Source organism: Heteronotia binoei, chromosome 2 (genome assembly GCF_032191835.1).
Source record: "Heteronotia binoei isolate CCM8104 ecotype False Entrance Well chromosome 2, APGP_CSIRO_Hbin_v1, whole genome shotgun sequence".
Classification (NCBI taxonomy): Eukaryota; Metazoa; Chordata; class Lepidosauria; order Squamata; family Gekkonidae; genus Heteronotia; species Heteronotia binoei.
Window position 1 is genome coordinate 72,141,035 of NC_083224.1, and position 23,907 is coordinate 72,164,941.

At 43.8% G+C, this 23,907-nt stretch overlaps 1 protein-coding gene across 2 annotated transcripts in view; it reads left to right on the forward strand.

The window, feature by feature from the left end:
• Window positions 1–23,907, forward strand: part of PLXNA2 (plexin A2) — a 771,921-nt gene that overhangs the window by 740,122 nt on the left and 7,892 nt on the right. Inside the window, exons 27-29 of one of the 2 annotated variants that reach the window (XM_060231255.1) lie at window positions 9,642–9,741; window positions 20,403–20,614; window positions 20,884–21,053. In XM_060231255.1, the coding sequence (XP_060087238.1) occupies window positions 9,642–9,741; window positions 20,403–20,614; window positions 20,884–21,053 (482 nt within the window). The remainder of the gene's footprint in view (window positions 1–9,641; window positions 9,742–20,402; window positions 20,615–20,883; window positions 21,054–23,907) is intronic. The other variant, XM_060231256.1, reaches the window with a different exon arrangement.

Consider the following 23,907-nt stretch of genomic DNA (forward strand, 5'->3'; position numbering starts at 1 on the left):
GTACATGAGCCTTCTGCTGGGATGAACTGGAGTCAAGCCTAGTGGGAAGATGGCTACGTGTGGTGTTAGCCCTCCACGGTGGATTCCATGGTCAGCGCTTCATAACCGTTCGCCTGGATAGCTTCTGGCAGCGCAGTCTCTTCCGCTCCATGGCTGGTATACAAAACGACGGGAAGACACTCATGCTGCTGGTAGGCACTCTTGTACCGGTCTAGAGTGCCTATGTAGCTTATGGCTGCTTGTACAGCATAAGTCCTTTTTGCCTCTGGATAGGTTGACCCACACTCTCTGGCCAGATGTGTGTGAGTTACTTCTCCAGGTGCTCTGGCAACCAAGCTGGTAATGACGATGTTCAAAAAGGGGACTTTTCCCTCACAGTTAGGTTGAGCTAGCTCACAGATTTTTAGCCTCCAGCTCACGCATTTTTGTCTTAGCTCAGGAAAGATGATCCAGAGCACAATAATTTATGCAGTAGCTCACAACTTTAATGCCAGTAGCTCACAAAGTAGAAGTTTTGCTCACAAGACTCTGCAGCTTAGAGGGAACATTGCTCTCCTCATACAATTTCATGAGGTCTTGGCCTCTTCTTTATCAAAAGGTCAGTTTCCTCTCAACAGATTTCACAACATGGGGACCATGGATCCTCCCTGTGAACAGTCAGTCATACATGGTTTGCAAGTTCTCCATAATCCCCATAGGCCAGGGTGGCCAATGGTAGCTCTCCAGATGTTTATTGTCTACAACTCCCATCAGCGCCAGCCAGCATGGCCAATGGCTGGGGCTGATGGGAGTTGTAGGCAAAAAACATCTGGAGAGCTACCGTTGGCCACCCCTGCCATAGGTGTTGGTTCCACTCATTATTGGGACCATGGTGGTATATGGAAAAAGCTTCCACTTAATGTTAATTTTTATATAGATCAATGGTTAATTCTAACTAGATATATTATATTTGGTTTTACTGTAATTTTTATTATGTTTTACATAACTCTGTATATCTAAATAGGTTATGTAGCAGAATATAAACTTTTTAAAATACATGAATAAATGTGGTTGCCTTCCATTTTTCTTCTACTTCACTTACCACTTGTCAGGCACGTGCAGTACTTTACAGCAACAGTCCTTTAATTGTTCCATTCTTTGTCAGCAAAAGAAACATGGAGCTGATCCAAAATACTGTGAATGATATTTTGCTCTTGGAATAGTTCATTCCCACCTTCTCCAAGCTGTAGTCCTTTTCTGCCCCCAAAATTCTGCCCTTGTGGTTTGCAGGGCCTCCAAAAACTATCCTGAGTTCAACACTGAGAGCCAGCATGAGTAGTGGGAGATCCAGGTTTGAATCCCCACTTCTAGCATGGAAGCTCACTGGCTGACCTTGAACTCATAAGAACATAAGAGAAGCCATGTTGGATCAGACCAATGTCCCATCTAATCCAACATTCTGGGTCACACAGTGGCCAAAAAACCAGGTGTCATAAGAAGTTCTATCAGTGGGGTCAGGGCACTAGAAGCCCTCCCACTGTTGCCCCCCCCCAGCACCAAGAATACAGAGCATCATTGCCCCAGGCAGAGTTCCATCAACTCATCACATACTTGCAGCATGATCTACACATAGGACTGTTGGGTGAACACAGAAGAGAACAAAATGATGTTTTAAGCCACCTTGAGTTCCACTTGGGGAGAAAAGTGTTATATAAATAAGTAAATGCAAAATAAATGCAGTGTAGGAGACCTTCTGGGGGAAGGGGAAGTGGCAAAAAATCTGCTTCCTTGCTCTGGTGGCAGTGTCTTTCCACTGGATAGAAATACAGTAAGTATTGGATTCACACTATAGAATCTGTATACCTATTTTTACATTCTCTGGTCTAGAGAATGCATTCCTCATAGTAATGTGGCATCTCAGAAATCAGTTCTACTAGGCTGGTATGCAAAAGCTGGGGGGAGGGACCTGTAGCCCCCTTAGTGTGAGCACTATGCTTCTGCACTGAAAACAGGGACAGGGCCTCTGCATCTTCTTGCTCGCTCTCTCACACACACCCAGTAATAGATTGGAATATGAGAGCTCTTAGGGAAGCTGGAAGCAGAGTGGCAAGAAATGTCCACCCTGGTCTATTTTCCCTGTCTCACCTTGTCACATTAGATACCATCAGGGACTAATGCTTCAGACAGTACTGCTCAGTTGTCAGGTAGGATGGAAGCTTGGAAAGAAGATACAAAACTTGATGAGAGCTGTGAGAGGGCCTGTATTTAATTTATCTATTTTTATTTAAAACAAATGTATCCTGCTCAATCAATGTAACATTCGCTTACAATCATTAAAATACTAGAATGTGTAAAACATAAAACTCAGTTATCATGATTTAAAAAAAAGACCAAAAAACCATTAAAGCAAATAAGCAGCAGATGGAATATTGGTGGGATCCTATAAAGCATGAGCACAAGGTGCTTGCAGAAAGATTTTCCCCTTCTGCTGCATATCCCTTTGACCTGTGACAAGTGGGGGGGCGGTATCCTGATGGACTGGGAATTGGAATGAAGAGGTAGAAACAGACAAAATTAGCCCTCCAGGTTATTTCACTAGTAGTGCTCTACTACTACAAAAGAGGCTCCACGGACATAAGAGGCAGAGAAGCCATGCTCCTCCTCACTGCAGCCATCCCTGCTGCATGGCTTTTTGTCCATGCAGATCTCCCAAATTTGGCATCAGATTTTTGTGAGTCTAAAAGATATATTGATGTTTATATTGTGTGATAAAATGGCATATATCTTCATTTTTGCTGGTCCTATATTTCTGCATGAAATGTTTTTCATGCAGAAGCCCCCACATTTAATCCCTTGCATCTCCAGTTCAAAGATCAAAGCTAATAGGTGTGGAGAAAGACCTTTTTCTGCCTGAGAATTCGAGGAATGCAGGGCCTTGGCGACAGTGATCCACGCCACGGTCACCTCAAGATTGGATTACTGCAATGCCCTCTACAGGGGACTGCCCTTGGCTCAAACCTGGAGACTTCAATTAGTGCAGAATGCAGCAGAAAGGTTGTTAATGGGCCTTCCTATATGGAAACACATTCAATCTGCACTGAAAGCGCTGGACTGGTTGCCTATCACATACCGGGTTTGTTTCAAGGTGTTGGTTCTTACCTTTAAGGCCCTATATGGCCAGGGACCTGCATACCTGAGGGATCGCCTTTCCCCACATGTTCCCCAGAGAGCACTTCGGTCTGGATCACAAAATCTACTTACAATCCCCGGCCCTAAGGAGGCCAGGCTCATGTCAACTAGAGCCAGAGCCTTCTCTGTAGTGGCCCCAAGCTGGTGGAATGAGTTTCCGGAAGAGGTCAGGGCCCTGCGAGAGCTCATACAGTTCCGCAGGGCCTGTAAGACGGCATTCTTCCACCAGGCATTTGTGAACTAGGCTGTTGGCCACTACAGTTTACAGCAACATGTGAACCACCAACAACAATCTGCTGTATAGCAGTTGCAGAGAGGATAACTTAAGATCTGCTATATAGAGAATTATAACATTGGAAAATGTAAGATCATGGCACCAAAACATTTTTTAACGTATTTTATGTCTATTTTACTCTATGTTTTATGGTTTTAATGCTGTACTATTATGTTGAATCATGCACATGCATGTCTGTGTGAGCCGCCCTGAGCCTGCCTCAGCGGGGAGGGCAAGATAAAAGTGGAATTAAATAAATAAATAAACTAGATGGAAAGATTTGGTTCTGTATAAGGCAGCATTGTGTGTTCATGCATAAACCTGTAGAAACTTTTCTAATGGAACAGCTCTCTGAATATAAATGCAGTCCAAACACCAAATCGGGTATTGTTCAACTCCGGACAATAGAAACCCACTAAATTCCCATTTGCTCTTTCTAAGGATCAGCATCCCTCAGGGATGCCAATTCATTGCAGATTAGTAGCCCTTTCAAACATATTGCTATATATTACTGATTGCAAAAAAATAAAACTAAACATGTAAATGTTCTGAAAACAGATCGAAATACTCAAGATGATTGGAGGAAGGAAATATAGTTTTCACAAATGCATCTTTTTAGAAGAAAACTGACTTGCTCTCAATTTAGCATTGAACAATGTATACTTGCACATATAAGGTTAATTCCAAGGCAGCAAACCATGTCAATGGAAAGCAGAGATTAGAAAACTATTTCTAATTATAAATGAGGAACAAGGAAGAATGAGCAATACAGAAAATGAAACCAAGATGCCTTATCAAGTGGCTTTTTCTCAGTGTTTGAATCCTCTTCTCATAACTATACAAGTCAGCCAATCTTTGCTGTTTCCCAACATGATGATTATTTTAAAAAATAAGAATTAGGAAAATGCTCAGCAAAATTCACAGCTGCCTTTTTGGTGAACTGAACCATAGGTGTTTGGTGAAGATCCAATGAGTGTGGATGTGATCTAGTTAAAAGATCCAGCCCTTTTAGCTAATACACAGGAAAGACTGGTGCCCATGTTGTGCTTTCCTTTTGTCTTTACAGTGGTTAATAGTCAGGAGTGGATTGGCCATTAAAGCCTCTGGGAAGAGTCTTAATGTGCCGGAAATCTGGAGGGCCACCCCTACCAAGGCCACCCTGGCCCCAAGTGAGGAGACAAGACAGTCAACTCACACAAAGCAGCCCTGTAGGAAGCAGGCAGGACTGCCATTGCTGCAATCAGGTGCCCTAACTTTGCATACAACTGCCATGAGCTGGTGGTCCTGCCCCAAGTGAGTAATCACCACAAATTGGTGGTTCTCACTGCATGCAAGGCTGGGGGGAAGACAGAAGCCCCAGCTCCATGCAAGGTGGGTACAAGTTGCCACTATGAGTCAGTGGTCCTCATGAGGGGCAAGCCTGCTTTTCCTCCTCCCTCCTACTTTCCACTGATGGACAGGGTCCTTTTTCAGGGGATGGTCGTGGCTCAATGCTTGGCATGCAGTAGGACTCAGGTTCAACCCCTGACATCTCCATTTAAAAGGATGAGATAGTAGGTGATGTGAAAGACCTCCACTTGAGACCCTGGAAGGCTGCTGCCAGTCAGAGAAAACAATATTGACCATGATGGACCAGTGGTCTGATTCAGTGCAGGCAGCTATAGGACCATTTTTGCCTTCCAGTCTGCCCCTGCTGGTAGAGTACAGACATGGCTTATGAGGAAATTCTAATAAGGCTTTCCCTCAGACTCACAATTCCATTCCTCCTTGCAACTGCTTCTTCGTGTTAAAGAAAATGTCAGGAGATGTTCTCATGGATCTATAATACATGAGAGATCCATGGGAACATCTCCTGACATTTTCTTCTTACATGCAGCCCATCTGTTAGTGGGGTATTGCTAGCAAAAAAAATGTCATAAATGCCTTTCCATGCATTATGTGGTTCAAATAAGAAACAGGACACACTGGCCCTGTTCACACAGCATGTTGAGTCCATGTTAAACTGACCCAGTTCTGTTACGAATATCTTCGTTCCAGATATTATCGAACAGACTGTCATACTGCAATTCGAATCACTCTGCAGTGAAACCATCTTCTGCTGTCCACACAACGGCACCATGCAGTTCTTTTTTTGTTTGTTTCCCCCACTATTATGTGCACAAGCGCATAATGCACATAAACACATGCGCATATGTGCATGCACATAGGTCAGAAAACATGTGCATATGCAGTTATGCGCATATCGCTAAGTAGTAAAAAAAATGCTGACCATAAACTGGATGTCTTAGGCTCTTTTTGCTCTGGGACAGCCTTCAGACATCCAGAAGTTGGTTAATATTGCAGCAGAACTATCTAGATGGAGAAAACTTTGAGGTGAAACCAGACAACTCAAAAAACACCACAAAGGAGCAGATAATAAAATAATCTGGTTTGGAGAAGGATTGGGGGGGTGGCAATAACGATTGACTACCGTAAGGCAGATGTTGCTGTCTGATCGGCCACTTTTAATCCGCTAGGAAACAGTAGCAACAACTGATTAAACTGTGCGTCTTTACAGGCCCACTGTATGATCATATAGTCCAACCTACATTCCATTAACTATTTGGACTTGCTTGAATTGTGATCAAAATGAAGACATATATACATCAATTTCCCCTATATATTTGAGATTTATGTTTGGTAGAATATGTGTAGGATGAAATGGACAACAGTATATGTATTACATCAGGTGCTACTTTATCTGACAAGAATGATCTGCCTAACACCAGTTCCTCACTAGCAGTCATTCCACCCCTGGGCTTCTGCTTTCCTCGGAACAAGTGACCGATTCCCCATTAGTCACTGCTTGGCTGTATTTTGACTTATGGCTCCCTCCAGTTTCTCCCACAGTGACTTGGTCTTTTTTTTTTGGAGATCTGAAAGCTGCTGCAAAGAAAATTGGAGGGAGCTGTAAGTCAAAATGCAGCTGTGCAGCAACTAATGGGGAATTGGTCGCTTACTCTGAGGAAAGCAGAAGCCGGGGGCAGAGCGACTGCTAGTGAGGAATCAGTATAAGTCTTTGAAACACAGAAGGAAAAAATCAGAGGTGTTTGCCAGTTGTCCTGGCATTTAGATATGTAGTACTGATACTAACAACTTGAAATGCTTGTCTAACCCTGCCTGGAGGGCTGTGAAGAGGGGAATCTCTTGATTTTGGTTAACTACAGCTCTGAAGAAACTACCTAGAGTTTCAGAAATTTCTAGGAGTGATTGGTTTTGTGTGTGAATTGCCTTTTGTATTCCGACCACAGGAATTAAACCAAAGTAGCAGCTAATAACATCCTAAGGAAATAACATGATTGCTGATTGTTCCTTTCAGGGCTTTTTTTGTAGAAAAAGCCCAACAGGAACAAATTTGCATATTAGGTCACACCCTTTGACATCACCACTGTATCACAAGGGGCTTTTTTTTTAGAAAAAGCCCAGCAGGAACTAATTTGCATCTCAAACATCTCAAGCCACACCCCCTGATGCCAAGCCAGCCGGAACTGCGTTCCTGTGTGTTCCTGCTCAAAAAAAGCCCTGATTCCTTCTAAAGACTTATAAACTGGGTAAAAGGAGGTATAAGAGGAACAAAAACCAGTAGAGGAACAAATATCCTATTCTTCCTGTATGTCATGCTGGGCCTTATGTTAATAATAATAAATAACTTTATAATGACCTTCACAGACCTCTGTGCATTTGTAATTATTTGCTATTTGCTATGAATGTGCAGTAACCATTTTCTGCAGCTTACTACGCTGCTTACTATTGGCATATGAAGCTTTTATCACCTTGTGAATTCTCCCATCACTGTGAGTAAAGGTGAGGGCTGAGGCATGGGAATGTTGAAGACAAAGTAAAAACAATTACATGTTGTGAAGACAAGCAGAAGGAAGAGATGGGAAGCACTTCTGCATGATACAGTAATGAAAAAAGCTATGGCATCCTAGAGTCCAACTGATTTACTGTGGCTTCAGATTTCGTGTGTAAGAAACTGGAGATCATCTCTGAGGTGCCACAGCACTCTTTTATCATTTGATTGCAACAGTTATCAGAACATTTTCCCCCCTTTGGAATAATCCTCCTCCTTCTCATCATCATCATGTACAATAGATTATTCCCAGGTGGTACCCTACACCAAAGGATAAATGGACACAAATCTAACATCAGGAATAACAAGATTGAGAAACCTGTAGATACACTTTAACCTCCCTGCAGAAGTGTGACTCACAAAAGTTTATACCCTGCTGCAAATTTTGTTAATCTTTAAGATGCTATTGGACTCTTCTACTAATGCCCATTATCCTTTGGCATAGGGTTTGTCCTGTGTGCACACTGAAGAAGTGTACATACACACAAAAACTCATACATTGAATAAAACTTTGTTGGTCTTAAAGGTGTGCCATTGGACTCTATTCAGAAGGTTATTCTCATTTTACAGAAAGGAATACAATGTGAAAGCATAAGAAAGCTATATGAGGAAAGTGTCAGGGCCAGGGTTTTCAAATTCTGTGATGCCATACCTTCTTTAATCACTATGCTTAGTATTTCAACCTCTCAAAAGAGAAAACAAATATTCTGGGCTTTGAGGTGGGAAAACAGATTGTAAAATTAGGTTTCTCTCATAGAAGTTCACTTTACTGGCAGTGAACATAAGGGATGGGGCCAATAGCATGTACCATTCTTCTCTACTTTTTAGATTGACAACTCCCAGAATAGTTCTGCAATTAAAATGTGGAGGATGCCGTGGTAAGAGCATAAATCTATACGCCTAAACCCAGCATAGTTGGCCAAGGCTGGCCAACAAAAAGGATGAAGAGGCTAAGAATAGACCAGGGTCATGTGGATCATGGAGAAGGAAACTGCTAGCTAGCCTAAGAATTTATTTGTGTGAGAAGGAAATAATGGTGAAAAGAGGATAGAGCCCTCCTGGCACTGAAAATGTTAATGGATGACTGTGGACTTGTTTTGAATGTAGAGCTAAAGCTAAGACATGTGGAACTGATCTGATCAGAATGAGAGGAGTGAACAAAGGAAAGATGCAAAGCTGTAATGGAAATGTTATAGATATAAATGAAATAATATAATAATGAAATAAGTTTCTGGAAATTCTAAGTAATCATTTTCTGTCTCTGGTGAGTGCCCCTGCCATATTCCAGACTTATATCATAGTTATCCCTGGTGGCTTCATTTGGGAATTGTTTGCTCCCATACATACCAACTGGGGTACATATATTCTTCAACAGAGTGACCTGATCCCATATACCCCATATGTATACCTTAAACACTTTATGGTTCAGAACCTTCAAAATGAAGAGCTTGCAAACACTTAAACACCAGCAATAGGACAATTTGATTTGGTGAGGACCCACATAAAGCCAAAGAACATTCTCAAGCTCAAGTCAAAGTCAGATTCAAATCAGAAAGCATTTTCAGCCTAAAGAATCTGCCATTTCAGTTCTCACAACTGTTCAACACTAGAAAACCATTAGTGCAAATCTCAGAGATGTAAAGGTCTGTTAATGAAGATAAGTTTAAAAACTTTGTGACTCTCTGATTTATAGGGTGGGTAAAATTAAATGCTACCACTAAAACCTGCTGTAACAAAATCTCGTTAGTGTTAATGTTCATTTATAGTTTGACTTCCCCAGTTTTAATCCCCCCTTTTCTTTTTGGTGAGGTTGTGGGACTCACAAGATCCTCCAAGATAATTTTATGACTTGCTCAGCTGTAAATCAAACTTTTAAAGTTCATAAAAATGGTTAAAATAAAAAATGGTTTCATATGAATGTTTTATGGTCCATAACATTATTATAGCTGTTTTATTCCCTGTGCGTTATTGCTTTAATTGGTTTGCTACAATTCTTGGGAATCTCCATTTTTATTGGATCAAATGTAATCCTAAATCAAAATGGCCAAGAATGCCTTCAATATGTCTCTTCATTTGGCAGTCCTTTTCTTCAAGGGCTGAACAGGCCAACAGGGAAATATACCCTTTATTTTCCTTGGTCTTTCAGCACCACATGCCATTCCATATGTTTCTGCCAACTCTGAATTGAAAGATTCATAAGTGTCAGTGATTTTGGCTAGCTGGACTCTGCGAGAATCTTGTAGTGCAGAACTTCCTTGCAATATTCCATTTGCTTGCTAATCCCTTTTGTCTTTTTCTTCCATCCAGGTGTCTGATCGCTCTGTAGTTGCTCTTGTTCCCAAGCAAACCTCTTCCTACAACATTCCTGCTTCTGCCAGCATATCACGGACCTCAATTAGCAGATATGGTAAGAAACAAAGTAACATGATACAAAGATAAAAGGTTCTCTGTTTTGTAAATTCTCCAACAATCCAGTCCATAGAATCAATGTGATTAGACTGGAGGACTGCACTGTAAATCAGATAACTGTGATGAGTGCCAAGTGGCTGAAATGCTTATTAGAGTTCTTATCTCTGAAGACTGGGAAAGTCTGTCTTTAAAAAGAGGCATCTCCCAGTTTTGCGGTGAACTTACCTTGTTCAACACTCACACTTAAGCTGTGAGCCAATCAAGGGTTTGGATTGTACTGAGCAACTCAAGACAGCTGCTGAATATTAAGTACGTAGGTGACGTGAATGACCTATACTTGAGACTCTGGAGGGCCACTGCCAGTCTGAGTAGACAGTACTGACTTTGATGGACAAGTGGACTGATTCATGTGTTCATGTGTTCATTGCAAAAGAAAGAAGTGTTCATTGCAAAAGAAAGGAGAAAGAGCTCTTATCTCTTATTGTCTATGCAACCAAGTTTGGGATGAAGAGAAGGGAAGGACTTCTGATCACCCTAGCACATGCCCACACATACACACAATATTTGCTGTATCTGAGCAAATCTGGCAAGCAGCAGTGTCCAGAAGACACTCCTCAAAAGAAGAGGATTTCCAGCTGATCAGCTGGGATTCAGCTCCTAATTCCATCCCACCCTCTATCAAAAAAAGAGAGACTTTTCTGGGCATAGAGCAAATTTCCCCCAGCAGGAAATCAGAAGCCAACTTCCCCTTGATATCAACTGGGAGTTTTCTTCTGATGGATGCAAAGAGACTGATCCTGAGAATACACTTAACAGGCTGCAAAAACCCCAACAGCTAGCTGATGATTGGCTGCCCAGTCACTACTGATGGATGGGAAGTGAGATGAACTGGCAAGGTTTGAGCATCCATAGTCAATAGGCACTGACTGGAATAACACAGCAATTCTGGTACACATGTGGAACACTTCACATACAGGGGCTACTTATTAACTTTGCATTTATGGAATCCTGTGTCTCTCTAGAAAGGAAGTCCACTCTGAAATCAACAGTCTGTGCACCAGAGTTAGTGGTTTTAGGAAACTGCTAAAGATTTATATTCTAATGTATTCAGTGTTTAAATTAATCCTTCTGCTGCGCTGGATGCTGAATTCAAATATTTAGGGGTCATATCTCCTCAACTAATGTTCAATGCTAAGCTTAGAAAATAGATTTGGCAAGAATTCAGATGTGACAGTAATGGACCAATTCATGTAGCTGGTATTGAGTTTGCACAATATATTTGAACTTGGTCATCTAAAAGTGTAGGTGTGTAACAAAAAATAGGTTCGAAATTTGGCAGACCTTATTATTCTGGCAATCAGAATTTGGGTAGAATTAGCTATTTTGGGTAGGGGTAGGAATTATACCAGAAAATTGTATAATTATTAATTGAAGGGGGTAAAGTTTTTATTTTTTGCTTCACCATCATTTTAAAAATTAGTTAAAATTTCTTTTTCCAAACTATTAATCCTACCCAGTCAGAGACCACACATTGAAAGTATTGAGGCCATGATGCTACATAACCAAATAAATCTAATTGTAGGCTGATATCGCTGAACAAAAAGGCAAATGGAAACAGAGCTCAACCAAAATATTTCATACACAAGTTTTGTTCACTGTATTTTGTACACAGCTTTTATTCACAACAAAATGAGCTGCCCTTTTCGTCAATTTTTCGTCAATTTTTCACACCTCTTAGAGGAACTAGGCGCTTGTCAAGAAAAAAATAGAGTTGTTTTCCTGTTCTCAAGGCAACCAGAATTCTCCCTCACACTGAGATGCCCATCGAAATGTGCATCCCATTGAAAATACTGCAGTGCAGAAGTACAGCAGTCAGATTCACACATGGATGTGCCTTTGAATATAGTTTTAATAGTTCTTTACTGCAATACCTTCAACAGGATGTTAATTTGGGATATGCAGAATAGTATTGGCCCAGTTGCCTCAGTCTGGGAGAACATGCTGCAGCAGATCAGGGCAACAGTGGATATTAACATATGTGAAAAAGTGTACAAAATGGAAGGTAGCATTTCATGCATGTTTTCATGACCCACTAAAGTGGCGACATTCACTTTAACATCAAACCTCAAAAAATTTGGAACAGAATTAGTAAAAAAAAAGAGAGAGAGAGAGCCAATGCTTTATGAAGAGGCAAATATTTCTGAAACAATTGTCAAAACAAATTAACACTACTCCAAAATCAAGAAAAATAATTCATATTTTAGTTCCATCCAGATTTTAAAATGTACCTAATCACACAAATATACTTTGAACAGAGAACCCTACCAAGTACACACTTAATCACAGGCCCCATTTTGTGTGGAGAGGCCCAAGGAAATGGCAGTGTTCAGTTTAAAAAGAGCTAAATATATCCATTTATGTAGAGGTTATTTTTGAACAAATTAAAATCCTCATCTTTTATTTTCTTCCTGAAAGATTATCATTTTGACTATTATATCATAGGGTTAATTAGTTGTCTTTTTGGTGCTTGTGGTGGAAAGTCATAGTTGATTTATGGAAATCCTCAGGATTTTCAAGGTAAGAGAGGTTCAGAGATGGTTTGCCAATGCCTGTGTAGTGACCCTGAACTTCCTTGGTGATCTCACATTCAAGTACTGACAAGGGTCAACCCTGCTTAGCTTCCAAGATCTGATGAGACCAGGCTAGTCTGGACCATCCAGGTTGGGGCTTTTAAGTATGTGCTATTTTATATTCTCTTGCCTTCTTTTGGTCTGTTTTAATAATCATTTAAAGTAATCCAAGTACTGATTTTGGAGTACAGCTATCAAACTTCAAAATTTGGACATGTTTACATTTGCCCCCCCAGTCGGAAGAACGAGACAACACGTTGCATTGGGTAAATAAACAGGGCAACTTTATTGAACAAAACACAGCATGGGGCAACCTAAAACTCCCGGACAGGCCAAGGGAAACCCCTGACCCTTCCCTGTCCGGATAGGGCGAGCCACCCAGCGAAGGCCAGGAATACCCCCAAGTGGCAATGCCGCCCACCCAGGAGCGGCCAGCTAGAGGAGGGAACCCTATAGCGGGCATCACCGCAGAGAGCCGTACAGCCCAGCTGCCGTCCCATCCCGCTACTTCCCCTGAAACAGGGAAAATGGAGGGTGCTCACTGGTTACCTATGAAAACAGTACAAGGTAGGCGAAACACACCCCAACCATGGCCAATCGGTTGAGATGAAAAAATTCCTACCTGGCCCCAGAAAACACGGCAACCGGAGAAGCCTGTACTATTGCAGGGTGGGAGGGTGGGCCAAAAGCACCCAAGGAACTGCGCCACAGGAGGCGTGGCTGGGCTAATAAAGCCCCTGTCCATGCCCCCAGCCATACCCGGATGGGCGGAGGTCCATTTGCCTCAGCTCCATCCAAGGAGGCAAACGCAGCCCCTGCCCTATACCACCGATCGGTGGCGCGGGCGGAAAGGGGCCGGATTGCACCCCCCAGTCAGAAGAACAAGACAACACGTTGTATTGGGTAAATAAACAGGGCAACTTTATTGAACAAAACATGGCATGGGGCAACCTAAAACTCCCGGACAGGCCAAGGGAAACCCTTGTACTGGCTACTGCTAGGCCGGCGAAGGCCAGGAATACCCCCAAATGGCATTGCCACCCACCCAGGAGCAGCCAGCCAGAGGAGGGAACCTTATAGCGGGCATCATTGCAGAGAGCCGTACAGCCCAGCTGCCGTCCCATCCCGCTACTTTCCCTGAAACAGGGGAAACTGAGGGTGCTCACCGGTTACCTACATAGCCCAAATCAAACTCCTGCCACCACAATGCCAAGCCTCCACTTAGGCACCAAGGCCAACCGAAGCCCCAGCCGTAGTTCAAGCAAAAATGCCCTGTTACCTTTTACGGACAGGTAGATGACGTCCTGCCGATATGGGTCTGCCGACTCCGACCTTATAGCAGGGTGAGGCAGGTAAACACCTAAGCCTCCACACAGTGCCTTCTTAATTGCCTTATTGGCCTTGCGCCGAGCCCTTTCGATCCCCGCAGGGTCCCAGGCAGCCCTCCAAACCCTGCGGGGAAGGATGGCGGACCACAAAATCAGCACCTCGGGCCACCTGCTCTGTATCACCCTGAGGTCTTCATTCGCCTGCAGTGAAAGGGCCTTCCCCTTCAGCAAGCCAAGATCGTTACCACCAAGGTGGATAACCAAAACATGAGGCGGAGGACCATTCCTCCCTCGGAAAAGGAGAGGCAGGAGCCCGGACCACCGAATGTGAAAAGAGTGGGTACCAAATCTGACCCCGCCCAGCCCTAGCCTATCCAAGGCCCTGCTGGTGATGGTCCAGAACTGAAACTTGGTCAAAGGTGACCGGTCCTCATGACAAAATAAGGGGCCGGCCTCATCTCCCCTTGCTGCAGTATACCTCTTCAGGGTGATCACAGGGCAAATTTCCTGATCTAGGCACAAACCCAAGGTGATAACAGTATCCCTCTGTTTCTGATCGGTCTTAGACCGCCGAACCCTAATAGATACACAATCACCCTGTATTTTCAAATCACCAGACTGAAGAGAACGGCCAGAAGAGTCATGGTGAGAGCTAACCACAAGCTCGCTGATCCTGAGCACCCCGAAAAAGGCTGTCATAGCTGCAGCCTGAAATAATAAAGCCTCAAACTTTGAGGATCAAACTCCAGGCCAAACTGCCTGCAATCCCTTTAAAACAGAAGGTGAAAAGGGTTGCCAAGTGTCAGGCCGAGGGCCCTGCTCCCGGACCCAACCCTCCAACATCTTATGAAGCCTAAAATTGCTTGAAGTGTCCGTAAAACCCTTTATTTTACTTGTAAACGCTAAGGCTGCGAGCTTGGCCCTTATAGACTTAACTACAAGCCCCTTACATGGACACAGAACTGCATGAGGTGTGACGCTGGAATGGGCCAAAGCTTGCCCATCCCTACCTGTTCCCTAAATGCATGGAACTGCTTAACAGAGTGATTATAGGCCTTCCTGGTACTGGGAGCCAGAGCTAACATCATTGCACGGTCAGCCTCAACTCTCCAAGCTGCCACATCTCTGGGGGCATCCGGGCCGGCAGGAGGTCGGCTTCTGGTGCAAGCTGTCAAAATCGCTCCATCTGCCGGTGAGACAGAGTGTCCGCCATACCGTTGCACACACGTGGCAAATGTTCAGACTTAAACAACGTAAAGTGAATGCCCTAACCAGTCTCATAACCAGAATGGATTTAGAAGTCAACGTATTGATAACATGAACTCCAGCCATGTTGTCGCACCAAAAATGCACAACATGATTAGCCAATTCCGCTCCCCATAACTGAACAGCTACTACTATAGGAAAAAAGAAAGGTCAAATTGCGACATAGTTCGCTGCCCAACCATTCGCTGGGCCAACTTTCAGTGCACTAATGCCCTCGAAAGTATACCCCAAAACCAATGGACCCAGTGGTGTCCAAGGTAACCTGAAGATGAGCCTCAATTCTCATATCCTCACGCCAAAAGGAAACCCCATTAGATGAGGACAAAAACTGCTCCCATACCTCAAAATCCTGCCGCATTCCAGAACTGATCCTAATCCGGTGATGGGGCTTTCGCAATGCCCCCATGGCGTCACACAGTCGCTGCAAAAATGCCCTCCCCGGGGCCACTACTTTGCATGCAAAGTTAAGATGGCCTACAATCTGCTGGAGCTCCAGAAGCTAAATCTTCCACTTACCTTTCAAAGATGACAGTTTTAACCGCAGGCACCTGATTTTTTTGGCCAGCAACCGTGAAGCCTGCCGAACAGTGTCCAACTCAATACCCAGAAAAGTCAAAACTAACGAAGGACCCTCTGTCTTTTCATGGGCCAGCGGGACTCCCAGGTCCTCAGCAACCATAAAAAGGAGTGAAGCAGCCGGGCTCACTGGCCCGACCCCCGCGGGCCCACAAACAAAAAATCATCCAGATAATGAACTGAATTAGCTGAGCCCAACCATTCACGCAGGACCCATTCCAAAAAAGTGCTAAAACGTTCAAAAGCTGAACAAGAGATGGAACAACCCATCGGCAAGGCCCTGTCCATATAAAACTTACCCTCAAACATAAAACCCAAAAGTTCAAAATCATCGGGGTGCACCGGCAGAAGGCGAAATGCAGACTTAATGTTGCATTTCACCATCTCCGCCCCGATCCCACAACTCCGTACCACTTTGACCGCCTGGTCAAAGGAGGTATACCGAACTGTACATAGGAAGTCGGGAATGGCATCATTCATCGACCCCCCTTTTGGGTAGGACAAGTGGTGAATAAGCCAGAACTTCCCCCCTCCCCCCGAGCCTTCTTGGGGACCACTCCTAAAGGGGATACCTGCAAATTCGGGACAGGGGGTGCATCAAAAGTGCCTAACACCCGGCCCTCCTTGCACTCCTTCCCAATCTTATCCCTCACCACGTGTTCCATTCCCTGGATTGAACGTAAATTCCTTGCCATACAGGGTCCTCTAGGGCCCTGGAATGGGATACGAAACCCACAACGAAATCCTTCCCACAGATACTCCCTGTCCCCAACCGTCAGGTACTCTGCCAAAAGATCCTTAAGTACCATCAGCTTGATGGGGCTGGGCCCCTTTGTTAGCTGATTGGGTATTCCCGCTGCCACCTGACCACTTATTCCCTGGTCTTGGCTTGGATTTATTGCACACCGATAACGCATGCGAACCCCCACACAGCGGGCACTCATGCTTGTACTTGCATATTTTAATGTGGCACACACCCTGCGACGTGTACTCCCAACACAGCAGCCGGGGTTGAACTGACTGCCCCACTGCCGCATGGGGACCCACTACACTCGCCTGTTTACTCACAAGATGACCGCTGTCCAACCTGTCACCGGTATTAGGCTTAGCCGGAGACATGAGCTGCAGCCACTGCTGGTTAATCTGGTCCCAGGGAATTGCAGGGTTCAATGCTGCCCTCATACGGAACTCCTCATCGCACTGCAGCCATGCAGCACCCACAAAGTCAGTATAAGCCTTGTAAATGATGTCGCAGTATTGGAATAGCGGAGCCGCCCGTAAAGGCTGTGCCCACGCTATTACTGCCACATAAATCAAAAACCCCAGTAACTAGTTGGCCCAATTCCTCTCGACCTTTCTGCGCTTGAGTTTCTCCTTATCCTTATCCTCCAGTTCGTCCTTGTCCTTCTTCTCGAGTTCCCTATAGAGAAGGCTAAAGACATCCACATACTCCCCACGAAAGATCTTTTCTCTGGTAGACACCGTCAAATGATCCCCCAGGGGCATGGCGGTGTCACTGAACGGACGACACTGAAAAGGAACTGCCCCATAGGGAGTCGGGGCCAAGCCCCATCCCCCCACTGAGTGGCTGACCATCTGGCTGGCCATTGCCCACTCATTTGATGACCCCACGGTAATGACCCAACTGACAACTGCTAGGTCAAAGCCCTGGACGAGGTATATGGGGTAGCGGCCGCCGAAGACACCTGAGTAGACCCCCATGGTAAAACCTGCCCGTGAGTCCCAGGGACCCAAACCCCTGATGTTAGTTAGGTGACCCCCGAACACCTCCTGTACCGAACATGGCCGCAAAGCCAGCCGCACCCATAGTGCTGAGGGGCCCCCAACCCCCCCAGGGCCACCCACTATTATTACCAGGGCAGATATGCTTACCACCAGAGTCATCCACATTAACATCTAACACCACCGGTGCTGGACCTCCCGATCCTCCAGAAAGACTTGCCCCATCCGGACTATTAACCTCATTGTCATCATCTGAGTTGTTGTTCAGTGGATCCCGGCTCGGCACTCCTGAAGGACCAGGCCGCGTGGTCATATCCTGTAAAGTAGAAAGACATCCCAGGACCTCCTGCTCGAAGGCCCTGGTAGAGGTCTGTGCAGCCTTCCGCCCTCTAGCTAGCCCCATTGACCCAGGGACCAAACCCTGTTGCCACTCTAACGCAGCAAGCTGCTCGATTATAGCACGCCTGGTGCATGCCTCATCTTCCTCCCCAGGGTGCTCAGTGGGCATGTGCCTCCCGGGCACTCTCTTCGGGGGCTGCTTGCCCTTAGACCCACCCTGTCCCTTCCTAGGAGCCATCGCTCTGCCTTAAACCCCTTATCAATGTTAAGCAGGAGGAAGGGTGTCACCAAAGCTAACCTTGGGGGGGGGGGGTGAGAGGAGGGGGGAAAGAAACCCAGAAGCTTAAGGCCACAGTACTGCAGCCTGCAGCTGCACACAGAAAGTCCTCCAACAATCCCCAGAACACCGCGACTGTGGGGGGGGGGCAGCCAACCCTTGCTTCGCCCCCAAATCACTGCCACCAAAGCTTCCTAAGCCGAGGAGGGGGGGGACCTGACACCGCGCCGGCGCACAGCCCACCGGTGGCCTCAGGCCTTCAAACGCTCCGTCGCCGCACCGCCAATGCTGCCACAGCAAAGCCCCCCAGGCCGATAGGCTGGAGCATCAGAATATGCTCCCGTTCAGCCGAAAGCGCCCAAGGAACTGCACCACAGGAGGTGTGGCTGGGCTAATAAAGCCCCCGTCCACGCCCCCAGCCATACCCGGATGGGCAGAGGTCCGTTTGCCTCGGCTCCATCCAGGGAGGCAAATGTGGCTCCCGCCCTATACCACCAAGCGGTGGCGCGGGCGGGAAGGGACCGGATTACCTTATGTTTCTAGCAATGCTTGAGCCATCTTTAAGAATTGTTGAACCATTATCTCTTAATGAAATAACTGTTTTACTGAAGTTGCGGGCAATGTTCAGCTTTTTACTTCTGTAAGAGAATTTTTGAGGAGATCCAAGCTCACATGCAACTTTCCCCCTCTAATGCCTGTCAAAAGAAGTACTAAAAGAAAACTTCTCTGTAGGGAGACCACCTTTATAAGAACAGATCTTTGCAGCAGTGTATCTTTAAAGCTCTCCATTGGTGGAACCAATTACCAGAAGAGGTGCGAGCCCTGCGGAATCTTGCCCAGTTCCACAGGGCCTGCAAGACTACCTTCTTTCAGTTGGCTTTTTCTTAATGTGGAACCTACTGTACCGTCATTGCGTAAAATTGTAAGATGAGAAACATCAAGACTGTAGCACAAAACTAATTTGCTGGAACTGAATTTGATGGTTTTAATTAGATGGTTTTAATGTAATAGTATATATAAGTGAATTGAAAAATGTAATATGTTGTGTAAACAGTGTGCTTTTATTATTGTAATGTTTGTATTTCATATTATGCTATGTGAGCCGCCCTGAGCCTGCTTCGGCGGGGAGGGCGGAATACAAATTAAATATTATTATTATTATTATTATTATTATTATTATTATTATTATTATTATTATTATTATTATTATTATTATTATTATTATTATTATTAAGCAACATATTTTTGTAGAAAGCTAGGGTTGCATCCATGCATTGTTGGATATTGTGCTTTCATTATGCTATAGTAGTCATTCATATCTGGATTTTCCTATGTGAACACAACAACCAGACACATGTTTGCTGTTGCACAATGACACCATAATATCCAATGGTGCATTGATGCAGCCTAGAATTCCTTTCCCTTGAAACCTGTTCCAAGCAAGTTTCAGTAAAGAACTGTCAGGCAACAACAGAATTGAACTTCTCAGTCAGAAACAGTTGCCAAAAGAGCATTTGCACGCAATGAGTCTCTACGGTTGTTGCTAACATTGATATTGATATTTCTGATTGTGCAGATGGCATGCAAATGAAGCTGCATGTTTACTCTCTACATTTGCATTATGTATTGGTGTAGTGCTGGATTTAAAAATAGAATGATTCAGTGCTCTCACCCCTTAATTACATCCACAGGAATATTCATATTTATCTGAGCATTAATCAAGAGTGAAGCTTTGGCAAATTTTGTAATGATTCACTCATTCTCCTGCTAATTTATGGGGATCCCCTTAATCCTGCTGTCACCCAGAAGTGAAAAATGGCAAATTAAGAAACCAGTCTGGGCTGGTTACAGCAAAACAAGCATTTGCTTGATAACAAGGAAAGGAGAGAGGAAAAGATGGACAGTTTATAAACTGGTTTGGTATTACTCCAGAATACTTTATACCACTGGGCTTTTCTCCTTGTACAGCATGGGTATGTGGTGGACACAATCCCTATCTCCTAAACTTGCTCTGTATATTATAGGTGTGGTTTTCAGACTGGCCAAATTGTAGAACATTTTGGTTTTAGTTCCAAATGTATGGCCACTAGACTGGACCAGTGATGATAAAGATTCATTCAATCCTGGAGGCCAAATCAGAGTGCAACTATTCCTTCATGTTATAAAGCACTGAAAACATTAAGTTGACTGGAAACTGTTTAAGAAAGACCACTGACTATGCCCAATGATTTGATTCCATGGGCTGTGGAGTTTTCCTGCAGCAGAAGGATTTTTCTATTAGCAAAAAAGGACCTGGCTGGAGAGGCGCCATACAGTTAGAAGCAGTTCCTTCTGTGGGAGGAATTCTCAATTATCTATGAATAATAGATACAACCCCATGATTTGTTAGTGGACTGTATATCTACTACTACTTACATAATGCAATTAACAATTTGTTCACTGTGAACAAGAAGCAAGACAGAGATGTAATCAAGGCTGTTTTCCTTCTGTGCATTATCAGCTTCTTTCTCCTCCTACCCAGATTCCACATTTCGGTACACAGGCAGTCCAGACAGTCTTCGCTCCAGGGCACCCATGATTACCCCAGATCTAGAAAGTGGGGTGAAAGTTTGGCATTTAGTCAAGAATCATGATCATGGTGACCAGAAGGAGGGTGATCGGGGCAGCAAGATGGTATCAGAGATCTACTTGACCAGGCTGCTAGCTACAAAGGTAATAGCGGAAAATATAAACTCCTTGGGAAATGGCACATGCACTGGTAACATGAAGACTGTAAGGACACCTTTGTAATAATGACCTGTGCCATTTCCTGAAATACATATAAAGAAGCATTAAAAAGTATTGCATTTTAAATAAAAGTAATGGATAAATAATTGCACTCAGACTTAAAGTTAGGCATAGCCTATAATGATACTGTTCTGTGTGTGACGTTGCCTTTCTTTTCAGCCAATCCTCACACTGTGTATTGTCTTTTCATAAAGGGTACTCTGCAAAAGTTTGTAGATGACTTGTTTGAGACCTTGTTCAGCACTGTGCACCGAGGCAGCGCTCTCCCACTGGCCATCAAATATATGTTTGATTTCCTTGATGAACAAGCTGATAAGCATGGCATCCATGACACAGATGTGAGGCATACCTGGAAAAGCAACTGGTAAGAATGGGCAAGGGTTTTGAGAATGGAACCCACATTAGGGGAAAGAACTGAGACTGAAATCAGTATTCAGGGTCTAGTGGTCAAAATATGGTTTATGGAGTTCAGACAAAGGTCTTAAATTTGTCATAGAACGAGTCTGACTAAAATGCTTCCAATTTGCTTTCTGAAGGTAAACATGGAGACAAAGGTTCTAGTTTTCTATATTGGATTGGAAATCACAAGCAGTATTTATTATTGCTGTTGTCGGGGTATAGCTAGCATATTTTGTTTCATTTAAATGCACATTTCATTTATGATTTATCAGTGTGTAAATTTAGGCATCTAGTTTTAACACTGTAGCTCTGCCCCTGACTTGGCCCTTTTAAAACTGTTACAACATTTATTCTCTAAGTGTGAAATGCCAAAGATTATTCAGATTATTATAGCAAAGGCATAATTCTTGGCTGAGGAAAAGTAAATCTGGAGACTCAGATTGTGGGCTGTAATCCAAGAGGAGGTATTTTTATAAATCTCTCCTTGGTTTTCAGTGTTTAACCAAAAATTGTTATGGGGGTGAGGAGACACCTCTGCTCTCCTAATTATACTTTCTCAATTAATTCATTGCTAAAGAAGGAAGTAGCCTTATTGTCTCCAAATCCCTTTCCATCTTGGCGGTTCCTTTTTTATCAGTAGCATTTGATCAGTGTTACAGGTGCTTTGTTAGCATGTTCTCTAATATTTATAGTTTTAAAATGCCTCAAATAAGGTTGGCATGCAGGCATGATCAAATTTGCAGTCCCAGAAATAGATGCCTGATCTTCTGCTACATTGCCAATGTCTTGTGATCAGTATAGAGTTACCAATATCCAGGTGGGGTCTGGGGATTTCCCAGTATTACAGTGCAGCTCCAGCTGATAGAGATCAGTTCCCCTGACTGCTTTGGAGCATGGATTCTATAGCATTATACCCACTGAGATATTTTCCCTCCCCAAACCCTGCCTTCCCAGGCTCCATTTCCCCAAATCTCCAGGTATTTCCTAACCCAGAGTTGGCGGCCCTAGATCAGTTCTACCAAAGAGTACAGGAATCTATCCTGGGGCAGTAAGCTAAAATTTCCTTTGTTGAGCTATGGTTGTGATTGAGGGCATACTTTGTTTAAAGGACTAATCTGATAGTCACCTTAGTTCATCTGATTCTTTAAGAGATCCATCCGGCATAACATCCACCAAGGCAATATTGGAAGCTGAGCAGCAGTGGACTAAGGAATTAGTATTGGTGTCTGAAGCTATATCTACATCCTTTAAATTTGAGGCTGTCTGGTATGCTGTACACCATATGGACATTCTGATTATTCTATGCAGCAGAGGGCTCATTTCTATCAGGATTACTTTTACAAATAAAATGCTTCAACAAAAAGTAAAAGTTTTGTATTGGCGTGGTGTGGCAGAATTTGACCTCAGGAGACCCCTGTATGTAAATGTTGGTTGGATCTATACTTCCTATTCATTAATCCAGTCTAATTAATTATTCCATGACTTGATAGGGTATAACTTCGAGTAGACAACTATTTTGGCCTGAATTGGGGGGGCGGGGCGGGGAGGGCTTGAAGCATCAACCTGTGTCCACATATGGAACAGAAAGGAGAACAGGATTGCACTTGACAGGACACACTACTGACAAGTCCAAACTCCAGTGGTACCTGAGTTCCTCAAGGGTTTGCTTTGGTTGATTGCATGGAGACCCAGTCCTGAGTGCTGAACAAAATAGTCTGGTGTGCCACTGCTCAGCACACATACTGGGGATTGCCTGCCCTTGTGATAGCTGACTAAGTGATACACTATAAGTCAATAGAGCCAGATGTGTAATTCATGCTCCTTGAACTCCAAGTGATTGTTAACTAGGTGATACACTATAAGTCAATAGAAACAGATATGCAGTCCGTGTTCCTTGAACTACAAATAAGTACGTTGATGACAAATTCATTCATTCCATCACTGAAACAACAGACTTTGGAAAAGTTTGGACAAGAAGTATGGAAGGAAGACAACATGAGGATGACATGCAAATATTACACATGCATCAGCCTCTTATACTGAATCATACCACTTTTCCATCAAGAAAGACTGGCAGTGGCTTACTAGAATCTAAAGCAGAGGTTTTTCACATCACCCTCCTACATGATCCTATTAATTAGATATGCCAGGGATGGAACCTGCGACTTTCTGCATACCAAGTAGGTAGTTTGTTTCTGAGCCACAGCTGCTCCTCCTCATTGCACTTAAGACTGAACCAAATATTAATTGACTTCATGAGCCTTCATTGATAAATGTATCATCATTGTCTCGGGCCATGTGATTCTGGAGTTAAAGTGAGTTAGGCTGTTGTCAGGCACATGACCTGGAGAAGGGTATACATGGGTTATATAAAGGAAAACTACCTGAGTTTTTGCTTACTTGCATTTGGCATCTTTCCTAAGCCTTTTCCCAGTACTGCCAGCTTCCCAAAGCTCTTGGAACTTCTTGTGTCTGCATCTAGGACTTTGAAAAAAAGAGCCAGAATCTCAAGGGGGCTATCAAAAACTGAAACTGAACTTGAATGGGTGCTTTTACTGTTCATCTTTTGTTGTAACACTGAGAGTGCAGGCTGCTACACAAATGAGTGCTCAGTCAGTCACTTCCAAAGTGTTTCAAAAGACTTCAGTTGGGTAGCTGAGAGGAACCAGTTCTCCTACCCAACAGCAGTTGTATTCGATATTTTCAAAACAGTTGCCACAGTCACATCTTTTTCTTTGCTGTTATTTTAGGAATAAAAGTACCCTGGGTTAGAAACTTACTCCTAAAAACAGAATAAAAACTGATATGTGCACACTAAC